Raw genomic sequence first — 24,174 nt, 5'->3', positions numbered from 1 at the left:
GAGTGCAAAATCAGAAGGGTCACAACAGCAGACAGAAGAAGCACGTGGGGGACAAGAGTGCTAAAGCGAGCCGGCCAGTGGGCGTGCCTTTAGAGCCGGTGATCACAATAGTGCCCCCTCCCTCGCCTCCGGTACCCATGGTCCCTCATTGCAGCGCTCCTACTGCCCCAGTTGTGCCACCTGCTGCAGGCGCGACGGGGGGATTTTAGATGAAATTCGAGGTGCCATAGCAGCGCTTGGATCAGCCCCGGTGGTGCCGGGTAATACATTGACAACTGCCCCTCTTCCTGCGAGCGTCCCCCCACCTGTGCCACCTAAGGAACCTGAAGCAGGGGGCGCCCTGAATGAGATATTGAGCGCGTTAAGGGCCCTGACCCAGGGGCAGCCACCTCATGGAGGCGGGGCGGGCGGGAAATTTGCAGAGTTTAGCGGTTGCGCCCCCCCTGCCAGCAGTAGGGCCCGCGGCGGCGGCAGTTGCACCTTGGGTCCCAGGGACTGCCGAGGAGGGCCCTCTAACTGAGTTTAGGGAACAGTTAGCTCTGCTGGTTAAGGCTCAGGCATTGAGGGTCCCGGTGGCGCAAGCGGTGGTCTCGGCCCCTTCAAATGCTACTAGTCCTTCAGGAGGTAAGCCTGAGAGCGCGAATAATGAGCCCGTAGGGGGTGCCCAGACTGGCCAGGGTTATGTCTTATCTAAACCAGGCCGCCTGGCCACGCACGTATCTCCAGAATTGAAGGAAAAGATTTGGAAGGGGGAATATGTAGATATATTCTCGTTGATCAGACCTAAAAGAGTGGATGTGGAGGGCAAGGAAAGAGAAGGAAAGGACGGTTATTATAAGGACAAAAGGCCTAGGGTGGAGGAATCTATTACAAACTGGCTTTTTGGATTCCAAGTGTTCATGACTGTGGTTATTGAGAAGAAGCCAGAGTTGGCAGGCTCTTTGATCTTTTACATGCATAAGATGTTGAAGGCGCACCCGACGCATGGTGGCACGGCATGGTTGGATTATGGTAGGGATTTCAGGTGGGAGAAGGTGCAGGACCCCGAAATGGGCTGGGATCAGGTGGAGGTCAATGTATGGCTTGAGAGTGTGAACGGCAAGTCAGGCGGGTCACATGTTAGCAGGCGGCCCTTTCGGACCTCCCAGGGAGGGCCTGGAGAAAAGAGGGGGGCTTGTTGGGCATTTAATAAAAAAAAGTATGCACATGGTCCACTGAGAATTGCAGATATAGACATGCGTGTTCCTTCTGCGGACATCCCTCCCATCCTGAATTCAAATGCATCAAAAAGTCCAAAGAAAGGGGAGGAGGGGGCAAAGAGACTAAACCTGCTCAGCCATAAGCTGCCCACCCCTGTGGATATTGGGAAACTGATTTTTTGGCTGAATCAGTACCCAGACCGACCAGCAGCCAAAATGTTGTACCTAGGTTTCTCTGAAGGGTTTCGCATTCCAGCCCAGGGCGTCCCGCCTGTAGGATACTGCAAGAATTTATTGTCTGCTAGAGCAGAGCCAGCGGTAGTAGAGGCCAAGGTAGAGAAGGAGCGCGGACTGGGGCGCGTGGCGGGCCCTTTCCCGGCCCCACCGCTCCCTGGTTTCGTGTGCTCTCCTCTGGGGGTGGTGCCTAAGAAGGAGCTGGGCCAATTTAGGATGATCCACAATTTGTCTGCCCCGAGAGGGGAATCTGTGAATGATGCTATCGACCCGGCTCTGTGTTCGGTGACCTACTCCTCCTTTGATGAAGCGTTGAGGAAAGTAAGGGCATTAGGCCCCCACGCTATCATGGCCAAGACAGATATTGAGTCAGCATTTCGCCTGTTGCCCGTGCATCCCGAAGACTATCACCTGTTGGGATTTCAGTTGCACCATCAGTTTTACTTTGATAGATGTATGCCTATGGGGTGCACAGTTTCTTGCAGGTATTTTGAGACCTTCAGTTGTATGCTCCAATGGTTGTTCACGTTCAGGACAGTGATAGGTCCAGCGGCTTCAACAACGTGCCAGTGGGCGTTGGAGCAGCTGGTGGCCATGTTCAATGAATTCAATATCCCTTTGGCCCCAGGCAAGACTGTGGGCCCGGCGACATGTATGTCCTTCCTTGGGATTGAGATTGACACAGTAGTGGGTGAGTGTAGGTTGCCCTCAGACAAAGTGCAGGCTTTTTCCCAGGCGATTGAGGCAGCGTTGGCTGCTCCCAAGGTTACCCTGCACCAGTTACAGGTTTTAGTGGGCCAGTTGAATTTTGCTCTGAGGATAATACCAATGGGCCGCCCCTTTTCAAGATCAATAGCCAGAGCCATGGTGGGCCTAACACAGAAACACCACCGGGTACGCCTTCAGGCAGAGGTGAGAGAGGACCTGAGGGTCTGGCGAGACTTCCTGATGAACTTCAATGGCACTGTAGTTTGGCCTTCTTCCCCGGTGTCCAGCTCAGAATTAGGGTTGTACACAGACGCCGCAGGCAGCATTGGTTTTGGGGCCATCCTGGGACCTCAGTGGTGTGGGGCTGAATGGCCGGATGCGTGGCATAAGTGTGGACTGACGAAAAACATAGCCTTTTTGGAATTGTTTCCAATCCTGGTAGCGGTGACCATATGGGCAGAACACTTCAGGAATAGGTCAGTTATATTTTGGTCAGACAATATGTCTGTAGTTGAGGCCATTAACCGCCAGGGGGCTACCTGTAGACATGTGTTGAGATTACTGAAGCGCCTGGTGTTGGCATGTTTGAAATTGAACCTGATGTTTAAGGCAGCGCACATTCCTGGGGTTGACAATCATGCTGCTGATGCTTTGTCTCGTTCTAAGCTGCAGGATTTCCGGAGGTATCATCCAGAGGCAGAGGACCAGATGACGGTGTTCCCACCATCACTGTGGAGAATTGGAGCCCCGCATTAGTGGGGCTGGTAGGTGCCTCATTGAGTGACCGCACTCGGAAAGCATATCAACAGGGTTTCTTGTATTACAGGACATTGGTGCAAGAGGCTGGTTTCTCATGTTGGCATACCGATCAGGCGATGTTTAATTTTTTGCAGCAACTCAGCGACCAGGGCAGGTCCCTCTCTTATGCTAGGGCTCATGTGGCAGCAGTGGGGTTTTTCACCAGATTAGCGGGACTGTATGACCCTGGGACATCTGTTGTAGGCAAGAGGGCCTTGTCAGGTTGGGCCAGAAGAGAGGGCCCTAAGCGTGATATGAGACGGCCATTAGATGTTAGGACCTTGAGGGACATACTGGGTGTTCTACCTAGACTGTGCTCCTCTACTTTCGAGGGCACACTGTTTTCTGCAATTTTTTCCTTAGCCTTTTATGGGGCATTCCGCTTAGGGGAAATTGTGGGGACATCTCGCAGTGATTACTCAGGGGGACTTCAGTTTGGGGACACCAGGGTTGGCTCTGGGGTCCTAGAGGTGATTCTTAGGAAATCTAAGACAGACCAGATGGGGAAAGGGGCAGTGATCCAGCTGTGCCCTGCGCCGGAGACTCTTATTTGCCCGGTCGCATGCATGCAGTCGTACATAGCCATATGTCCAGGGGAAAGAGTCAGGCTCTGTTCATTCACAAGGGGGGTGATTGTGTCTCACAGTACCAATTCAAGGCGGTGCTGCGGATGGCCTTAGGAAGTCTGGGACTAGGGGACTCAGGTTACTCATCCCATTCATTTAGGATAGGGGCCGCTACTTTGGCGGCAGAGGCAGGGCTGTCATCCAATGCGGTAAAAAAGGTGGGCCGCTGGTCATCCAACTGCTATAGGCGTTATGTAAGGCCTGAATTGCTTTGACTACCTCCCATACCATGCCCATGCTTGACCTTTCTATTTCTTCTCCAATTATTAGTATGCCGAGAAAGGTGGTGTGGGTGTTGGGACACTCGTTCGTGCGGCGGGCAGCAGTGCGAATGCAACAGCGGCGAGTGCGGAAACCACCTAGTCTGGATGGGATCGAATTCTTGTGGCACGGTGTGGGAGGAATGCGCATCCGGCACCTGCGGCGGCTCGTGGACGACATCAGAGAACGTGAGGGACAGAAGTCCCCTGATTTGCTCATTATCCACTTGGGCGGCAATGATATGGTGGACAGGGGACGCCTAGCGGTCAAAGAAGCACTGCTCACTGAATTTGCATGGCTGGGGCGGACCTTCCCACAGGCCAGAATAGTGTGGTCCTGCATGATCCCACGGCAATGGTGGGGCAACGGTATCTGGGCGAGGGCCCTCAATGTGTCAGTACAACGTCTCAATGGGGAGCTGGCAAAGTTGTGCTCAGTGAAGGGCCGCTTGCTACATCTCCCACACAAGATGATCTCAGGACCAACCATGTTTCATCAGGATGGAGTTCACTTATCTGACACTGGCATGGACACATGGATCAAAGGAATATGGTCTTTTGTGCAGAACTTGGCCGATTTGGGGAAGGGCGACGGACCTTTGGGCCCTAGTCTCCCTTGTGGCGGAAAAGAGACATTCGAACACTAATAGATTGACAGAATGGACGGGAGTCCGCCTTGCGCACTCCCTATGCCAGCACTGAGGGGAGAGAAGGTAAGCTCTCCGCAGGGGGATGGAGACCACTTGCTGGGGAGGCTGGGGCGACAGGTACGAGCCTCCTAGGCAGCCTGGTGGACGAGAGGTGGGGGCCTGGAAATGGCGGACAAGGACCCGAGGGCTGGGGCCCATCGCTCAGGGGGGCAGGTGCGCTGCACCTTGTGTGGGCATCTTTCCTGGGGGGATGCGAACCAGAGGGCCCCTTGGTGCTGGGGGAAGGAAGATGAAGTTATGAGCAAAGAGAATTTTAATGATGCTTTATGCAAGCTTATGAAGATGTTTTGAATAAATTAAAGTGATAAATGTTGCTCATAATTTTAATGTTTGAATAATCATATGTCATGTTTATGAGATGCTACTAAACATGGCCTTTTTTACACCCACCACTTCTCTCAAGGTGAATATTCTTTGGTGGGTGAGCGGGCGTGGGGCATGCTGGGGGATCCGGGTCCTATGACGAGTGCCGAGATTCATGGGGCGTGCGCTGTGGAGAATGTTTCTGCAGTCAATCATACTGACGAGACCTTTCGCAGGGAGGGGGTCAAGGACACGGGGAGAGGACTGTGCATGACTGCCTCCGCAAAGGCCAACACAGGACTGACTGCCAGAACTAGAGCCTGCCACTACTTCACCCTCAAGCTGCGTTCTCCCTAGTCCTTAGGCCCTATGTAACTTTAGCTGCCGATCTGGGTATATATTTTTTTTCCTCGCATTGTTAAATGCAATGATTACACGTGCAGTGGATGCCTTGATTTGACAGTCTTTGCATGGTGCCCTCCCGGTGCGTGAACGGAAAATTTACGAAGACATAGGTAGGGGGCTAAAGCATCTGTTGTGCTGTGCAGACCTCTCTACGTGTACCCTTGATGCCTTGAACCTTGTTGAAAGAATCATTTTGTTGATTGCACACTCTGAAGCAATCTGAGTTCAGTTTACGTGAACTAAAACATGCCTTAAATAAACAAGCATTAGCCACATTGCCGTGAAAGGAACACGGACGTGCGGAAGCGAAAGTGAAAGTGAGTGCGATCGCGATCAAGGGCTCAGCAACAGCGCGTACTTGTGCGGCGAAAGTGATAGCACCTGATGGCAGCTGTGCACATCACGTGCACGCTTGTGCGAGTGATAGTAAGTTGATTGCCGCAAAGTAGCATTTCTAGGAGCACCTACTGAATGTCTCGGCCAGACCAGCACATGCGCTGGATCAGGCCGAGACCTAAAAATGAGCCGGAGAGTCAAATACACATAAGTATTTCACTATGGTAACAATGATAGGGTTGTTATGAGTACGGTGAACCCAATGTTATGCTACGTTTCTTTGCAAGTTTTTCCTCTGTGATTACAATGAATGGGCCACGCTCCAATTTGCTACTCTGCTCCAGTGTTGTATACTATTCAGGCCTAACTGGGGCTTGTGGAAGCCTTGTGTGCCTTTGTGCATGTGCGCTCAGCTGGTGGTCCCACTTTGAGGATGGGCTGGCACATGAATCAATCCTGGGCCGTATTACAATAAGTGCCTGTGGGTGTAACAGGCGTTTGCGCCTGCTTTGGGCACCACTGGGGCACTTTGGTACTACAGAAGGGAGTACAGTGTGTGTGCGTTCCCTTCAGTAATACTGATGGTGCTGGTGCATTTAAAATGCCAGTGCTACCTTCAGGTGAAGTTCCCTCATTTGCATAGGGGAGTGCACTATGCAAATGAGGGAGTTCCTTTGCCTCTGCGCCCGTGCCATATTACAGACGCGGGCGAAGAGGTAAAGAAGCTCTCAGGGGATGCACTCACAGTGCGCCTCCTTCTAGGTGGCGCACTATGAGTGCGCCCCCTGAGAGCAGCCCTCTGGAGGGGAGAAAGGGACCCTCAGCATCCCCTTGCGGGGGAAGGATGTACCCACCTGCAAGGAGATCTCTAATCCCCAGCTGGTTGCCCTCTACACCGCAAAAATACGGAGAACCTGCCTGCAGCTGCTCTGTGTTTTTGTATGAATGCACTGCCCCCAGGGAGCACGAGTTGCGGCTGCCCTGGGGGCAGCACATACATCGTAATACGGCACATTGCCATAGTTTGCGCCGGCGCACCGTTTAAAAGGCAAGGCTAGAGCAAACAATGACAATGCATAATACGGCCCCTGGTGAGGCAGTGAGGATGTCCAGTACATGGAATAGTGCACAACAAGGGAACCACCATCCATGTTGGAGTCTTTGTAGAGTTCTTTTTTAAACTCCCCAGGGTAGACAACCTGGGCCAAGGAATCCACCACACACTTATCCAGTAGCGATGGTCCTTTGTGAAGAGCAGAGGTGATTGGAAACACAGAGTGGGGGACTAAAGATGTGACGAAGTGCCCATGCTGAAGAATAACTTGGCACAAGAGGCAATGACTGTGTCACGGGTCTGACTGTCAAGAGACATCTGAATTTAAAGACTGGTGGTGCGCCACCCCCCTTTCACCTTGCGTCTTGTCTCAACAGCCGCAGTCTTCTACGTGGCATGAGGAAAAAGGAGACCCCGACACGGAATGGCCATCAGGTATGAATGTATACGGCTCCTTTAAGGCCGACGGCTGGGATTGTGGAGTCACGCCCCTAGTGACGACAAAAGGAGGAAGCACGGCATCGAGGACGGACGGCGTTTTCCCCGAGGAGGAGATCGAGGAGGAGAGCAGCACGGAACCAAGTCCAGGAAGAGAAGCAGACGGAAACGACAAGCCAGGAGGCCAACGGTCGGACGAGTCGCCCTGCCACGCGCCGACGGGAGGAGCGTGGCTTAAAGAGGTACGGGGCCGGGTCGCGGGTTGGGTTGGGAGGCGGAGACAGCCCCCGGCGTAACACTTCCTGCAACCAAACCCTTACCTGAGCACGAGCACCTTCCGTCACTCCCGTAGTTAAATGGAGCACTTCACGGGGTTTGCGTATCCCTCACTCCCGGTCCTTGTATGTGTCCAACCAGATTGCAGGCAGTAATTCGCCTTCTCTTGATTTCCTTTTCTTTCCGGTACCACGTGGAATCCTGTCGTTGAGGCGTATCAAGATAAAGACTTCCACGACCAGAAGGCACCGCGGTATTCAGCGAAACCCAGAGACTAAAGACTACTTACCTGTTCATGAAGAAAACGTATATAACAATAAAGCCCTCCTTAAAACCTTTAATCAAAGACCCAGTGTTTCTCTTTGAGCCGGCCCCTCCCGCTCCAGTGGTCGAACCTCCAATCCTTCCTGAGCCCCCGGGACAATTGGTGTCAGAAGTGGGATCTACTTCATCATCCATCAGAGAGATCAAGATGGAGACCCTGATCGACCACCTCATAAAAGGGCAGGAGAAGTTAGGATGGGCCGTGGAGAACCAGCTGTCCATTGCTCAAGCGGACCGAGAACTTTTTACTAAAACAATGACCGCACACGTAGAGGGTCTTAAGTCCATACCCTCTGTCCAACAGGCGGCCACGGGCGAAGGACGTGTACACACGCCACATCCGTCAGGGATGGCCCTCCAAAAATATGTACCCGGTGAGGATCCTGACGCCTTTTTGGTAAACTTTGAAAGGGCGGCTCGGGCTATGAGCTGGCCCGAAGAAAAATGGCCGTTCTTTCTCGCCCCTCTACTGACTGCCGAAGCCCAATCTGCATATCAAGCGGCGAATCCCCTGGGGACAACCCCATATGCGACTATTAAAATGGTCATATTGGACCATCTAGGTTTGGACCAGGAGGCCTATAGGGTCCGTTTCCGAAAAGAAAAAGGGGTTCCTGGGGAAAACCCGAAAACACTGTTCTTCAGGCTAAAAATGGCGGCTGACAAATGGCTTCGCCCTGATGTCTGTACCAAGGAAGAAATACTGAATAAAATCTATGTAGAGCAGTTTATGGAGGCGCTACCATATGCGACCCAGCGTTGGCTCAAACAGCATGTCGGCCTGACCGTAGAACAAGCCATTGAGATGGCATCCCAATATGCCAGAGCCCAACCCAAGTCTATACCGTGGGAGCCAGAGAAAAACTCCAAAGGTACTCCTATCATCAAAACGGACAAAAAGCCAAAACCAGTACTCGAGGCTCCCCGACCCTACAGACCTCCCGGTATGATGGTTCCTCCAACAAAAGGCCCTCAGTGTTTCGAATGTGGCGAGTGGGGCCACATCGCCAGGATGTGTCCCAAAAGGAAGAGCCATGAGGAACCCATGGAGGTCGGGTATCTGCCCCGGACTGTGATGTATTCCGCCGAAATGGGCAGCACGTTTTACGTGAGTATAAAGATGAATGGGTTCCAATTGAAAGCATTGTTAGACTCAGGGTGCAGGCAATCTGTGGTACAGTCCAGATTCGTAACCCCGGATCAGATGAATCATAAAACTCCCGTATACATCAGGTGCGTCCATGGGGACGTGAAGCCTTACCCCGTGGCCTCCATCACTCTCACACCGCAGGATAGGGACCCCTGTACTGTTAGCGTAGGGGTAGTTGATTCCCTGCCCGAAGATATGATCCTGGGGACCGACAATCCAGAATTCCTGTCCCTATTTAAGGAACACCTTTCCACAACCAGGAGTGGGGTGCATATACCATCCTACCTATCCCCCGAACCCTGGGTTATTGATCGCAGTTTCAGATTTGCCCAGACTGAAGACAGATCCCTTTTCAACGCCTGGGAAATCGCCCATAGCTCAGACAATCAGACCTCTCCAGTATTCCCCCGCTTTTTGATCAAAAACGATTTGTTATACAGACAAGCCAACCAAGAAGCAGAGATGCAGCTATTGGTTCCCCAGTCTTTCAGAGAACAAGTGCTATTCTTTGCACATGCCCACTTGATGGCAGGACATGCCGGCAAGGAAAAAACCACTGACTGTATCCTGCGCAACTTCTATTGGCCGGGTATTTACAAAGATGTTCAAGAATTCTGTGCCCGGTGCGAGGTCTGTCAACGTAGAAACACACAACGCCCTCCGGCTGCCCCCCTACAAAGGATGCCCTTAATTGGTGTCCCCTTCGAGCGAGTGGGCATGGATCTGATAGGGCCCCTACCAAAGACGGGAAGAGGCTTTCTATATGCATTGGTAATCGTGGACTATGCCACTCGATTTGTGGAGGCTTTTCCCTTAAAGAACACTACTACAGCGGCCATCGCTGAAAAATTTGTGGAACTTTTCAGCAGGGTAGGATTTCCTAAAGAAGTATTGACCGACCAGGGGACTCCCTTCACCTCAAAATTAATGAAGGAGGTGTGTGCCTCATTGGACATAAAACACTTGAAAACCTCGGTGTATCACCCCCAAACTGATGGTTTGGTGGAAAGATACAACCAGACTCTGAAGCAAACACTAAAGAAAATGCTGACGGCGGAAGGGCCCGCCTGGGATCGGCTCCTACCTATCGCCCTTTATGTGATCAGAGCCCAAAAGCAAAGCAGCCTAGGATGCTCATCGTTTGAGTTACTGTATGGGAGGATGCCCCGGAGTCTCCTAGACATCACCAAAGAGATGTGGGAAAACGAAACGTCCCAGGAGCAAAAATCCATGTTGGAATATACCTCTCAGCTCCGAACTAGACTTGGTAAATTAAGAGAACTCGCCTATACATCCATGGAGCATCAACATGAGAGATACAAGAAATCTTATGACAAAGGTAAAAGATTAAGAACCCTGGATGTAGGAAAATGGGCTCTAGTGCTACTGCCTTCCATCAGTACTAAGAATAAGCATGAGTGGCAAGGCCCATATCAGATCACGGAAAAAATCGGAAACACTACCTATAGACTCCGATTAACCCCTCACAAATCACAAATCTACCACATCAATCTCTTGAAAGAGTGGTTGGGACCCCTACCCCGGGTGGGACAATTCGTAGGGCAGATGGATGTCCGGCATGACTCTACTCTAGAACAGTTGGTGGTGAACCCCGAGCTGACTCCCCAGGAAAAGCAGGAGTTAACAGAGACTCTAACCCCGTATAAAGCAGTGTTTTCCGACTTACCAGGAAGGACGGAGTTAGCAGAGCACTGCATCGAAACTCTTCCTGGGGAAGTGGTCAAACAAAGACCATATCGAATTCCAGCAGCAAGAAAAGAGATTGTACGGAAAGAAGTGCAAGACATGCTCGAATTGGGAGTCATACGCCCTTCACAGAGTCCTTGGTCATCCCCGATTGTTCTAATTCCTAAACCTGATGGCACAAAAAGGTTTTGTATGGACTTTCGTGCATTAAATGCTGTCTCGCATTTTGATACGTATCCGATTCCTCGAGTCGATGACTTGATTGAAAAAATTGGAGACGCCAAATATATTACCACCATTGACCTCACGAAGGGGTATTGGCAGGTCCCCCTTCGGGAGGAGGATAGAAAGAAAACAGCATTTGTAACCGATGAAGGTGCTTTTGAGTTCACCGTCCTGCCTTTCGGATTACACGGCGCCCCGGCAACATTTCAGCGCCTGATGAACAAAGTCTTACAACCCTATTCACACTTTAGTTCAGCTTACTTGGATGACATAGTCATTTACAGTCAGAACTGGAAGGAACATTTGAGACACTTACAAACCATTCTGGAAGCCCTACTAACAGCAGGTCTACACATCAATGCAAGAAAATCTCGAGCAGCTTTTCAAAGTGTGAAATACCTGGGCTACGTCTTGGGTGAAGGAACCATCGCTCCCCAAAGCGAAAAAGTAAGAGCGATAGCAGCAGTTCAGTTCCCCAATAACAAAAGGGACCTTAGAGCCTTTCTTGGCCTGGTGGGTTATTACAGGCGCTTTATTCCAGGCTTTGCAGAGTTAGCAGCCCCCTTAACCAATCTGCTCCGCAAAGACGTCAAGGCCAAGGAATTTAGTAACCCATCGAGAGAGGCCTCACAGGCTTTTCACCGTCTTAAGTCTACGATGACAACGGCTCCTGTTTTGATATCACCGGATCACAGCAAACCCTTTGTGTTGTCCACGGACGCTTCTAATCAGGGGATTGGTGCGGTACTATCACAAGTCAAAGAGGGCGTTGAACATCCGATCCTATACGTCAGTAGGAAATTGTTCCCCAGGGAGTGCCGATACTCTACCATCGAAAAGGAGGCCTTGGCAATCAAATGGGCAATTGACAAATTAAAGTACTACCTGGAGGGCAAGCCCTTTGTTCTACATACTGACCACGCTCCCCTAAAATGGATGCACCAAAACAGTAGCCACAACCCCCGAGTGTTGCGATGGTTTCTGTCCTTACAACCCTATGCATTTACTGTGCAACACCGCAAAGGAAGAGACAATGCAAATGCAGACTTTTTATCCCGGGTGTTTCCTCTCCCCGATCGGGAGATGCCAGGGGGGGAGGTGTGTCACGGGTCTGACTGTCAAGAGACATCTGAATTTAAAGACTGGTGGTGCGCCACCCCCCTTTCACCTTGCGTCTTGTCTCAACAGCCGCAGTCTTCTACGTGGCATGAGGAAAAAGGAGACCCCGACACGGAATGGCCATCAGGTATGAATGTATACGGCTCCTTTAAGGCCGACGGCTGGGATTGTGGAGTCACGCCCCTAGTGACGACAAAAGGAGGAAGCACGGCATCGAGGACGGACGGCGTTTTCCCCGAGGAGGAGATCGAGGAGGAGAGCAGCACGGAACCAAGTCCAGGAAGAGAAGCAGACGGAAACGACAAGCCAGGAGGCCAACGGTCGGACGAGTCGCCCTGCCACGCGCCGACGGGAGGAGCGTGGCTTAAAGAGGTACGGGGCCGGGTCGCGGGTTGGGTTGGGAGGCGGAGACAGCCCCCGGCGTAACACTTCCTGCAACCAAACCCTTACCTGAGCACGAGCACCTTCCGTCACTCCCGTAGTTAAATGGAGCACTTCACGGGGTTTGCGTATCCCTCACTCCCGGTCCTTGTATGTGTCCAACCAGATTGCAGGCAGTAATTCGCCTTCTCTTGATTTCCTTTTCTTTCCGGTACCACGTGGAATCCTGTCGTTGAGGCGTATCAAGATAAAGACTTCCACGACCAGAAGGCACCGCGGTATTCAGCGAAACCCAGAGACTAAAGACTACTTACCTGTTCATGAAGAAAACGTATATAACAATAAAGCCCTCCTTAAAACCTTTAATCAAAGACCCAGTGTTTCTCTTTGAGCCGGCCCCTCCCGCTCCAGTGGTCGAACCTCCAATCCTTCCTGAGCCCCCGGGACAGACTGCTTGTGGGATTTTGTGGCATAATTTTCATGACCACCATCCACAGTCAAATAAGGTTGTTGTGCAGGCACGGCATGAGAACTTGCATTATACATGGCTATGAGGCCGCTGCTGAGGTGGTGCAGTGTCAGGCTATGGGTGTAAGGCCATTTAACCCCTCCAATACACCTTAAGGTTGGAAGGGAGGGCAGAGCCCGCTGAAGGCTCTAGGGACAAAGGGGGCTTACCAAAGTTCTTTGCATTCTAGAATTTCCCCCTGCACTTCACATTTAGCTGGTTGATGTAGGCTGGAAAGCAGCACTTCAAGCAGGGTATAAGGCTTCAAGTTGTTTTACCACCTGGCATGGGGGCTGACTGTCAGCCACCAGCCCCCTGGAACTCAGCAAGACATTCTCTGGAATGGAAACAGCCTTTACTATGCAACCAGATCTAGGAAGTACCATTGCAACGCAATACAATAAATGCATTGTTACCACGTGTTTCATCAATCAATCAATCCGGGAATTGTACGCACGCAACTCATCCGTGAGGGTCTCAAGCGGCTGAGGGGGGGACCGTAGAACTGTTTAGCCGAGAGCCAGGTCTTGACGGTCTTCCTGAAGGTGTTCAGGGAGTGGGCACATCTGATGGCTGCAGGTAGCTTGTTCCAGGTCTTAGCTGCAATGTGAGAGAAGTATATTTCGCCTGCTGTGGCTCTGTGGAAGCGTAGGGTTTTGGCAAGTGTGAGGTCGGAAGATCAGAGGTTTCTTTTGGGTACGTGGAAGTTAATTCTGTCGTTGTCCATTGTTGTGTAGGCATTTGTAGTCTGAAGTGAGGATTCTGAAAGTGACTCTTTTCTCCACGGGGAGCAAGTGGAGACGTCATAGGTGTTGGCTGATGTGTTTGCGTCGGGGGATGCCGATGACGAGTCTGGTGGTGGTGTTCTGTATTGTCTGGAGTTTGCGGAGTAGGGACTTGTTAAGTGTGTTTCCATAGTCCAGTCTGCTGGTGATGAGTGCGTGGGTGACTGTCTTCCTTGACTCAGGGTGATCCACTTGAAGGTCTTGCGGAGAATGCGGAGAGTGTTGAAGCAGCTGGAGGTGACGCTTTCACCTGTTGGTTCATGGTGAGTGATGAGTCGAGTACGATGCTGAGGTTCCATTACCACACATGTCATCAAAATGACTTGCATTAGGGAACGTGTTGTTGGATTTTAAATCAACACCTTCCCTAATGTTGCACAGACTGAAGTTGAAATAGTAATATATATTATTCCAAAGTCCAGCGCTTCTCTAAGGCAAGTCATGGTAGCGATTTGCATGGTAATGGAACCCATGGTAACAAAGCGTTCATTGTATTGCCCACATTGTAATGGCATGCTTTGTAAAAGCATGCGTGGTTGTATCATACATCCAGCATGGACAACTATGAGCAAGATATCTCTGGAACACTTTCTTGGGTTTGCACATAGTATTTATCCTAGTTTGTATGACACAGATGTGCATATCAGAGGCCATGTCTGTTTTAGGTAATGTCTGGTTGCACTGCAGAGGGCCACTTTCACACAGGCTGCTCAGCCACATCTCTTTTGAACTCTATGGAACTGGGTGTTCCTTGCCAGGGAATGTAAAACAATGGCACAAAGCAAGATGGATCTTTCCAATGTGGCTACTACACGAAATTATATATAGCATGCCTCTGGAAAAGAATGAAACGAAAAAGAGAAAGCATCTGTTTCCACCCTTCAAAAGGGATGTCTGCCCTCCACCCTCTACTCATATGAGACTTGTTTAGTTTAAAGAGTTCAGGGATGTTTCTGGCCTTACCACCAAATCACATTCCTGCCTTGTACATTTATCCTGAAGCTCCGTCTTGTCAGCCATTCACACACATAAGTCCCAAATAGATTCATTTTTGTATAGAGTAATGCACAAATCACATTCACTGTGGCTGCCCTTCCCCATTTTTCTCAACTGAGAGCGCATATTTACATATGCCATTCATATCTCACATTGATGGAGTGAATAGCCTGGTTTAAAGGAACTGGTAGAACTTCTAAAATGGAGAAGCTGGTAGTTTACCATCCCAACTGAGGGTACCAGGTAAAAAGGTTTGCTGCTTCATAATCAGTTGCTGCCTACCCTTTCCGGAGGGATGACAGAAATCACAAAAGGTGTATTCCTTGGTGTATTCCTCTAGTCAACAGAGCCTCACTCTGGCTCTCATACAAATACAGGACAGTCAATCCATGCACACGTCTTATTGTCATGTACTGGGGTGAAAACTTAAAAACCTGCAGAGGCATTATGCCAGGGGAATTCAGGGCAAGGTTGCACACTCTATTGTGTTATTCCTGGAGTCATTTATGTATTATGAGCTGTTTTTATGTTGTGGCAGCACTTGTAACTCCCAGATATTTCTATTGTGGCTCTGTTGTAAATACTGTTTGCAGTAGTCTACGTAGATGTAGTGATGAAGAAGTACGATCAGGTGATCACATGGTTGCAGCCCAAAATAGCCCCACAGTACATCTATTGGGTTAAGATAGATCGAATGACCCAGGAACCTAAAGAATCCAAACAGGTTTCTTATGGGAGGCTGTTACAAGGCTTCAGGCAGTGCAGTGGGTTAGATACACTTGACACTAAAGACATGGGAACAGTTTGTCCAAATTTGTGACTGGACTGAGGCCGGAGATCAACCTCATGATCCAACAGCACCTAATTCATTGGCAAAACAAATTTGTGGACGAAATCCTACGGTATACCACAGACTGCAGTGATGAGGTGAAGTTTAAAAATAGGAGGATAAAGGAGAAATTGATGCTAGTCGAAATGCGTAATGACCAAAAGAGAGAGCAAATGCAGGGAATGATGGGAGCTGTAACTCGTAGTCAGGGGAATGTCCCAGGAGGTGTCCAAGTATCATCAGTCACAGGGTTAACAGGACAAGGAAGAGGTAGAGGCATCCCTATAGAGCCAAAGACAGGGATATATGTTGGAACCCTAAGGAAGACCACTGCCTGTAATTTTTGTCATATGATCAGGCATTGGAAGCGTGAGTATCGACTTAATCCTGTGAACCAAGAGCACAGAGGGGAACTCGTGCAGGTGGCAGATGGAGTAAATCAGTTCCCGACAGTGACTAGGCCACGATCTCTTAATGCAGGAGGGAATCAGAATCCAATAGTGCTAGTGCCTCAGCCTCCAAGAATTCCGCAGGGCAATCGGACATAATACCAGATGCCCTTGATGGAAGCTATGTCCTTATGATGGAACCTGAGGGGGGAGGAAGACTGTACACTTAGCTCTGTCTTAGAGGTAGACCAGAGTGAACCATACATAGAAGCAGACATAGAGGGTCATCCCATTACATTCTTAATTGATAGTGGTGCAACCCATTCTACTGTGAGATCTGCAGTAGCCCCAAACATACCCCTCTTGGGAAAATCAATCCAAGTTGTAGGAGTCTCTAAAAAAAGAATGAGAAACCCTTTGACTGAAGAGGTCTCTGTAAAAATCGCATCTTTCTAGGATCTACCTAAACAAAAGGATTCTATCAATGGGTGATGGTGACTCATTTTTATATTTTTTTATATATACAGGTGTGGTACTAGGCTCTCTCTTAAATTGACAAGACGAGGGCGCTATGTGCTTTTAAAATACCCCTCACACACTAAGAATCCCTTAGTGTCATGCTTCATCATGGGGGTCTTCCCGTCCCTCTACGGGGGAGGGGGGGGGGCGTGCTACAACCTACGAACTACGCGGGAGCACTGATTTTTGTGACAGAAGGCTATGTGTTGATGCAGTGTAGGTAATATCAGTGAAGTGTAGGGACCTAAATATGTGAGTGCAAGTTAAAAAAGATTTAAAAATTCCCTGGCTAGTAGAAAAATATATTTTATTCACTTATCTGGCTGGGATCACCATCAGTTTGTGTTGTGTGATTTGAGTACAGTTTGTTTGCGAAGGCTTGACCTGTTGTGCAAATTGAAATGCATCATCTACTGCACCCCAAAGGGAATAGAATTGCAGAATAATGATGAGGACATTGCTTTTAAATTGGCCAACAAGAATCTTTGTACTGCCATGTTTTCTTTATTGACAGCGGAAGACATGCCACTGGGCCTTAGAGTCACCGTCTCTCCAGTGGTATGGGACTTCTCAGGGGACGAGATCATACTGATTTGAGGAGTTGAGCCAGTCCACATACAGGTAAAGCCAAATGAAGAGTTTCCGAGAACACCCCAGAACAATCTGACCCCAGAAACAGTGGCAGGGATTTCACCTGTAAATAAATCCATGATTGCGTTAGGCATCCTAAAGGAGATCAAGGGAAGTCCCTGCAATTCTACTATCTTGGGGTTGCAGTAGCTGGGTGGTAAATGTCATATTGTCCAATATCTTGGGAAAAAAAATAACATAGTGATTCCATGTTGTCCCGTGGTACCAAATCCATCTGTAATCCTATTTCAGACTCCTGGCGAAGGTGAATGGTTCACAGTGATTGACCTCTACCAAGCATTTTTCTCCATCCCATTGCACAAGGAAAGCCAATTTGTATTTGCTTTCCGTCTGGAGAATCATGTCTTAATGTGTTGTTGCATCCCACAAGGGTTCGCTGAAAGTCCATCCATTTTCAATCATGTCTTGAAAAAGAACCTTGAGAGCTTGATTCTGCCTCGAAACTCAGCATTGGTCAAATAGATTGACAATGTTCTTATTGCGTCCGAGATGCCAGAGGCTTTGGGGATGATACCATTACCTTACTGATCGAACTGGCTGACAATGGGCATAAAGTGTCTCCGAGTAAGTTTCCGTACTGTCTGAATGAAGTACAGTACTTGGGCCATCGATTTGAAAAAGGATAAAGAAAGGTGTCACGAGAAAGAGTGGAAGCGATCATAAAAATGAATCCGCCCAGTACCAAAAAATATTTCAGAGTACCTCTAGCTGGTATTTTGCTTTTACAATGCTTGCCTGCTACCTGATTCATACATAAATCGAAGCACTCCTTTGCAATTAAATACAGGGCTAAACAAGGTCTTCCTTTTCACACAGATATCAGTTTATCTAGTTTGTGCTTTGTAGTGTATATGATGACAGCAAACACCTATCTAGTTAGGAATTTCAGCAGATGTTCCACTAAATTCTCTTATTTCTATGCTGAAGTGGTCTATTTTCTTTTTTTATTTTAAACCTCCCGCCCCACCACTACTTTCAAAAAGGCACTGCAATGGGAATGTCAAAGCCTATTCCTGATTTTTAGGTCTCGCCTAGGGAGGGCAGGCTCAGTCTCTTCGAGATATGCTGTATTTAGTCTTTGGGCTTACAGCCCGTCCATCGCTTTTGATTCATTACTTTGTGTGTCATTTGAAAAGCCTTGCTTCCATGTGGTTAATCTGTCTTCCTTGTCCCTCCTTTTAGTGCGTTGCTCCCTCCCATGGAGCGTACCCCTATTACTTATAGTCTTTCACTTCTGTCTATTTAGGCTAGTTTTGGTGCAATATGTTTTTTGTTTTTTTTCTCCCTGTGTTTTAGGAATGTAGCCTTTTTATCCTCTGTCGTGTTATTGTTTTTTTTTTTAAATGCACTCACCCGATGGGAGTACAGGTAACCTCAAGTATCGCTTCATTGTTTCTCAAAGTAATTTTCAACAGCTTTGTAAGATTGAATTGAACTCGCTTTCAGAATAAAAAGTGTTCACCCAACATGAGCCTTTCTTATATTAGGAGAATTAACTGCACACTTTGTTGTCTTGTTTTAGAAATAAAATTAAAAAAGCTATTATAAAAGGCCTCGAATGTGCTTACTGGCTAAAAGGCGCTCACCCCAGTTTTTTGTTTGTTTCTGGCTGTGTTTTAGGAATGTAGCCTTTTCTTCCTCTGGCGTGTTTGATTTTTGATAAAAATTGGCTGACCTAGCGGGAGCTCTTTGTTAAATTAGGTTATCCAACATCAAGGAATGCTGTAGTGCCTTCAAAATAATATTGTTAATGCTTTGTAAAAATCAGTCAGATGCGATTTTTCAACAAACCGTGCTCACCCGTGGTGATCTCTTTGTTAAATTAGTGATTCTAACTCATAAGCACCAAACTAATTTACGAGTTCACCTGACGGGTGCTCTTTGTTAAATTAGGTTATCTAATATCAAACATTGCCATATTGCTTTAAAAATAATATTGTAAAAGCTTTGTACAAATGCGATAAACTGTTTTTGTGACTAAAACCTACTCACCCGACGGGAGATTTTTGTTATAATAGGTATAATAAGATCTAGGTTTGCTATATGGCCGCCTAATTGTCACGTGATTGGCCGTCTCTATCCCTTCCCCTAATGGCTCATCACACTGTCTTCCAAATTCCTGACTGTGCCCTAATATTATTGTCTCTTTAGAAACAATAGACTGTATGCCACATAACCAACTCTACCTTAGTCTTACCAACCATGTAGAAATATTGAACTAATTTGTAAGGTCTCTGCCCCTGCCCCAATAAAACCAGCATTTTACATCAAGATGCGCTCACCTGACGGGAGCTCTTTGTTAAATTAGGTTATCTAACATCAAGCATTGCTGTATTGCTTTTAAATAATATTGTAAAAGCTTTGCAAGAATGCATCAAATGGGTGACGGTAACTCAGAAGCACCAAACTGAATTATGAGTGACCAACTTTGTCCCACCCCTACTAGATCCTAAAAAACACATTGTCTCCCAAATCACTGACTGTGCCGTAATATTATCGGCTCTTCAGAAGCAATAGTCTTACTAGCCTTTTAGAAACTGTGGTCTATTTTGTGAGGTCTATGACTCTGCCCCTAAATTACCAGCATTGTACACTAAGATGCATGCACAAGTTAATAATAAACTACCTGTTACGCACATTACTAAATACCTACCAATGCCGATTATGTTCACAATAATAAGCACATTACACTCATTTACAAACAACCAGAATCTGCACCACTCCTTTATTAGATCACTGCACTACAATCAACCCACCAAACCAATACACACGGACCTGCATACCAACTACCACACACCACTAACATCTACACCACTCATAACAACATACTCAACCCTTGTTTCTAAAATTAACCTACACAACACTAGAAACTATCCTAACCTCTTCGGACTCACTAGACCCAAATACCCACCAACAATCTACCTCACTCCACACTAGATAAATCGCCACCACCCCACACAAACAACAACTACTAAGCAACACTATTAAGCATCATCAACCCCCTTAACACAATACAAAAAACACTAGAGCATACTGCTTTTTAAATACTAAATGTAATAGTATTTAATTTAATTTAATATTTGTATTTCTATTGTTGTGAATATCTTTTATGGCTTTGACTGGCCGAAATAAAGATCCAATGAATGAAATACTAAAGTTAATCTAATTTCAAGAGCCCTTGAAACACACACATTGTTTACAAACTCATGCATCAATTAGGTATTAAAACAGTAAAGCCTATTTTATTAACAAAAACGCATACAATCTTCACTGAGTTTAAACAAACACTACTGTCGAACAGAGAAAATATCAAATAAAAACTCTTGCAAGAGCGAGGCCTATTGGTTTGGCCAACGTTTTTTTTCCAGTGATGATTGCCAGGTCTGGTCTTAGCTATTTCATGTATATTTTTATTCTCTGCCTTGCAGTGTTTCTGGCGCAGGTCATTTGGTGTGTTTGCTTGGTTTTAGGCTTTGTTTTCTCCTTTGGGAGGTCCAAGATTTACCTTGCTTGAGAAACCAAACATAGTTGAGATCCATCTTGCCGCCGATAGACAGGACAAAATAGGTGACTTATTCCTTGTTTCTTTTTTTTCCATATGTAAGGACTAATTTATTTCTTCCTTACATGAATTTATTCATTACTCATTCCCTTTTTTAAAAAATGTTTATTAAATACCTGGTACAACAACAATAGATACATTTTATACTTCGAGCCGTAAACACCCAATATACACAGATTAATAAAATGTAAAATCAATCAAAATACAATGTGGCATTCTAAGATTACTTAAGAAGCAATTCATCAATACATATTAAAATCAGGGTGAGAAACAATAAAAAAGACATCAAACTTGCAGGGCGTTCAAAATAATGACTTCCTGTTACCTTGAGGGGGGGGGGGGGATTTTTCCAGTCACTTCCATATATGAAATTCGACACTCAATCCTGTTTATAAGCGGGAATCCCTCCACCCCTTAATGGGGGCCCAAAATGCTCAGCCCCAACTCCCTCATTTTCAGCCTCTCTGGGTATATAAAGAGGATTCGATATTATGAATCCCCAGGTGTCTGGCCAGCCACATCTGAAAGGTAGGTGCTACAATGTCTTTCCAGCCCGCCGCTAGCAATATCCGCAAGACAGCCACACATATAAAAACAACTGCTTCCTCCTCCTTATTGAGACCCAGATTGCTATCAATTCCTATTACCATTAGGGTAGGGCACAGCTTTCCAAACTTTTCATGTTGGTGACACACCTTTTGGAGATGCATCATTTTTGTGGCACAGTAAGGTAGTGTAGTGAGTCGGCGAGCCCGAACCACCTAAGGGAGACCCTCCCCCCGGAAGAAAATTTTGAAATAAAAGTGGGCAAATGGTCTCCCTCTGTCTGTCTCCCTCCCTCTGTCTCTATCCCTCTGTCGCCCTCCTCCCTCTGTCTATCTCCCTCTGTCTGTCGCCCTCTGTCTCCGTCCCTCTGTCTCCATCCCTCTGCCTCCCTCTCTCTCTCTGTCTCCCTCTCTCTCTGTCTCTCCCTCTCTCTGTCTCCTTCTCCCTCTGTCTTCCTCCCTCTGTCTGTCTGCCTCTGTCTGCCTACCTCTCCTTCCCTCTCCTTCCCTCTGTCTCCCCCTGACTCCCTCCCTCTGTCTCACTCTGCCTCCCTCCCTCTTTGTCTCATCCCGCGCCCTCCCTCTGTCACCCTCTGTCTCCCTCTATCTCTCTTCCTCTGTCTCCCTCCCTCTCCCTCTCTGTCTCTGCCTGTCTCAGTCTCTGCCTCTATCTGTCTGTCCCTTGTATCTGCCTCCATCTGTCTGTCTGTCTGTCCCTGTCTCTATCTGTCCCTGTCTTCCTCCCTCTGTCTCCCTCTCCGTCTCTCTGCCTCTGTCTGTCTCTGCCTCTATCTGTCTGCCCCTGTCCCTGTCTCTGCCTCTGTCTGTCTGTCTCTGTCTCCCTCTGTCTCTGTCTCCCTCCCTCCCTCCCTCCCTCCCTCTCTCTCTGTCTCTTTCTCTGTCTCCCTCCCCCTCTCTCTCTGTCTGTCTCTTTCTCTGTCTCCCTCCATCTCTCTCTCTGTCTCCCTCCCTCCCTCTCTCTGTCTGTCTCTCTTCCCCTCTCCCTATCTCTCTCTCTCCCCATCTCTCTCTCTTTCTCCCTCTCTCTCTGTCTCCCTCTGTCCCACTCACTCTGTCTCCCTCTAACTCTCTGTCTCCCTCTCTCTGCCTCCTCTGTCTCCCTCCCTCTGTCTCCTCCCTCTTGTCTCCCTCCCTCTTGTCTCCCTCCCTCGTGTCTCCCTCCCTCTTGCATGTCTCTCTCTTGTCTGTCTCCCTCTTGCCTGTCTCCCTCTTGTCTGTCTCCCTCCTGTCTGTCTCCCTCACTCTGTCTCCCTCCCTCCCTCGGTCTCCCTCCCTCCGCTCTTGTCTGTCTCCCTCTTGCCTGTCTCCCTCCCTGTCTCTCTCCGTCTCCCTCTTGTCTTCCTCCCTCTTGTTTCCCTCCCTCTTGCCCGTCTCCCTCTTGCATGTCTCCCTCTTCAATGTCTCCCTCTTGCCTATCTCCCTCCTGCCTGTCTCTCTCTTGTCTGTCTCCCTCCCTCTGTCTCCCTCCCTCGGTCTCCCTCCTTCTTGTCTCCCTCCCTTATGCCTGTCTCCCTCTTGCCTGTCTCCCTCTGGCCTGTCTCCCTCTGGCCTGTCTCCCTCTTGCCTGTCTCCCTCTTGTCTGTCTCCCTCCCTCTGTCGCCCTCCTCCCTTTGTCTCCCTCTGTCTGTTGCCCTCTGCCTTCCTCTCTGTCTCCCTCTGTCTCCCTCCCTCTGTCGCCCTCCTCCCTCTGTCTGTCTCCCTCTCTCTGTCGCCCTCCTCCCTCTGTCTGTCTCCCTCTGTCTGTCGCCCCCTCTGCCGACTTCCCTCTATCTCTCTCTCTGTTTCCCTCCCTTTGTCTCCCTCCCTCTGTCTCCCTCTGTCTGTCACCCTCTGTAACCGCACCCCAGCTTCCCAGGCACACACACAGCACCACCCGAGCACTTCACAGGTCTTTAAAAGAACATAAAGCAGAGTGTCTAGGAATGCCTCTTAATTAGCAGGAGTTATGTGATAAGTGCCTGCGACACACCCACCATTTGCAGGCGACACAGTACTGTGTCGGGACACACAGTTTGGAAAGCTCTGGGGTAGGGGATAGTTGATCTTGGAACGTAGCAGCCCCTCCCAGAACTTCTCGATCTCTCCACGGATTAAACTAAATTTATCACACTGATGGAACATATGTAACAGATTAGCAAGCCCTTCACAACACCTTGGACATTTATCATCCTCCCTCTTCCCCCAATCATATAATTTGGCTGGTGTAAAGTAAAGGTTGAAGAGGGTTTTATAGTGTTGGGCTCTTAAATTTGTAGAGGGAAACAGTCTCCCTGCTAGTTGTAGCACTTTATCCAGATCAACATCCAGGTCGCTTAATTTCATCATCCAAGAGGTTTCAAATTTTTCTAAATCGTCTTCTACGCTCAATGATAAAGAACTGTACACCATTTTAATTTTAGTTCCACCACCTAATAACTACTCGTTCATACTAATTCTACCCCCTGGAGAGATCCGTGGTCTAATACCCTAAAGTATTATATATTTGTAAAAATTTGAAGCCTTGATTTGCCTGAATACCGAATTTCTGCTGAATGGTATTGAAGCCCATCAATTGGTCCCCTTCAAAGATATCCCCTACTATACTGACTCCTTGCTGCTCCCACAATCTCCCCATCCTATCATAGCTAAGTTGCGAAAATATGCTTGAGTTCCATAGAGGAGTATAATAGTTTATTCTTGGAACTGCCAGTATTCTTTGTGTCGGCTTCCATACCTCCCAGACACTTTCCATTATCTTATATCGCATTTTTTATAGCACCGCCTATCGGTTTTCCGCAGCAGAAGCCCTAAGGCTTCTCTGCCCAACATCAATTAAAAAATATAGGGAAGATTCTGGTTGCCGGATGAAGTATCGGTCGAGCTTTTAGCAGAATCAAATAGTATTGCCATCTGTCTTATCAGACAAGCCCATTGATAAAATCTGATATTAGGAATTGCCAACCCTCCCTTTTCCTGTGGTAGGGACAGATATTTCATGGAGCGTCTGACTTTACCATACTGCCAAATAAAATTCAAAAAAATAATGCCTCTATTGATTTCAATAAACCCTCATCGATCATATACGGGATAGAGCGGAAGAGATAAAATATCTTGGGGAGCATAGTCATTTTAAGTAC

General features: G+C 48.1%; 2 protein-coding genes across 2 annotated transcripts; both read left to right on the top strand.

The window, feature by feature from the left end:
- The first annotated feature begins 3,794 nt into the window (after window positions 1-3,794).
- On the top strand, window positions 3,795-4,472 carry LOC147748968 (uncharacterized). The gene has a single exon (XM_086929280.1). It carries the CDS (start codon window positions 3,795-3,797, stop codon window positions 4,470-4,472), a length of 678 nt encoding a protein of 225 aa, XP_086785406.1.
- A 3,170-nt stretch (window positions 4,473-7,642) lies between these two features.
- LOC147748967 (uncharacterized) lies at window positions 7,643-12,298 on the top strand. The gene is made up of 2 exons (XM_086929272.1): window positions 7,643-8,779; window positions 11,942-12,298. The coding sequence occupies exons 1-2, from the start codon at window positions 7,643-7,645 to the stop codon at window positions 12,296-12,298; spliced, it is 1,494 nt and encodes a 497-aa protein (XP_086785398.1).
- The last annotated feature ends 11,876 nt before the right edge of the window (window positions 12,299-24,174 follow it).

This window comes from Lissotriton vulgaris, chromosome 1_1 (genome assembly GCF_964263255.1).
Source record: "Lissotriton vulgaris chromosome 1_1, aLisVul1.2, whole genome shotgun sequence".
In the NCBI taxonomy this organism is placed as follows: domain Eukaryota; kingdom Metazoa; phylum Chordata; class Amphibia; order Caudata; family Salamandridae; genus Lissotriton; species Lissotriton vulgaris.
The sequence above is the reverse complement of the archived record's forward strand: the minus strand, read 5'-3'. Positions and strand labels throughout refer to the sequence as shown.

Bases quoted from the DNA above. Each gene is read 5' to 3' on its own strand.
- LOC147748968 (XM_086929280.1), top strand. From the start codon at position 3,795: ATGCCCATGCTTGACCTTTCTATTTCTTCTCCAATTATTAGTATGCCG.
- LOC147748967 (XM_086929272.1), top strand. From the start codon at position 7,643: ATGAAGAAAACGTATATAACAATAAAGCCCTCCTTAAAACCTTTAATC. The intron at 8,780-11,941 runs GTGAGTATAAAG...TTGTCTCAACAG, and splicing joins AAATGGGCAGCACGTTTTAC to CCGCAGTCTTCTACGTGGCA.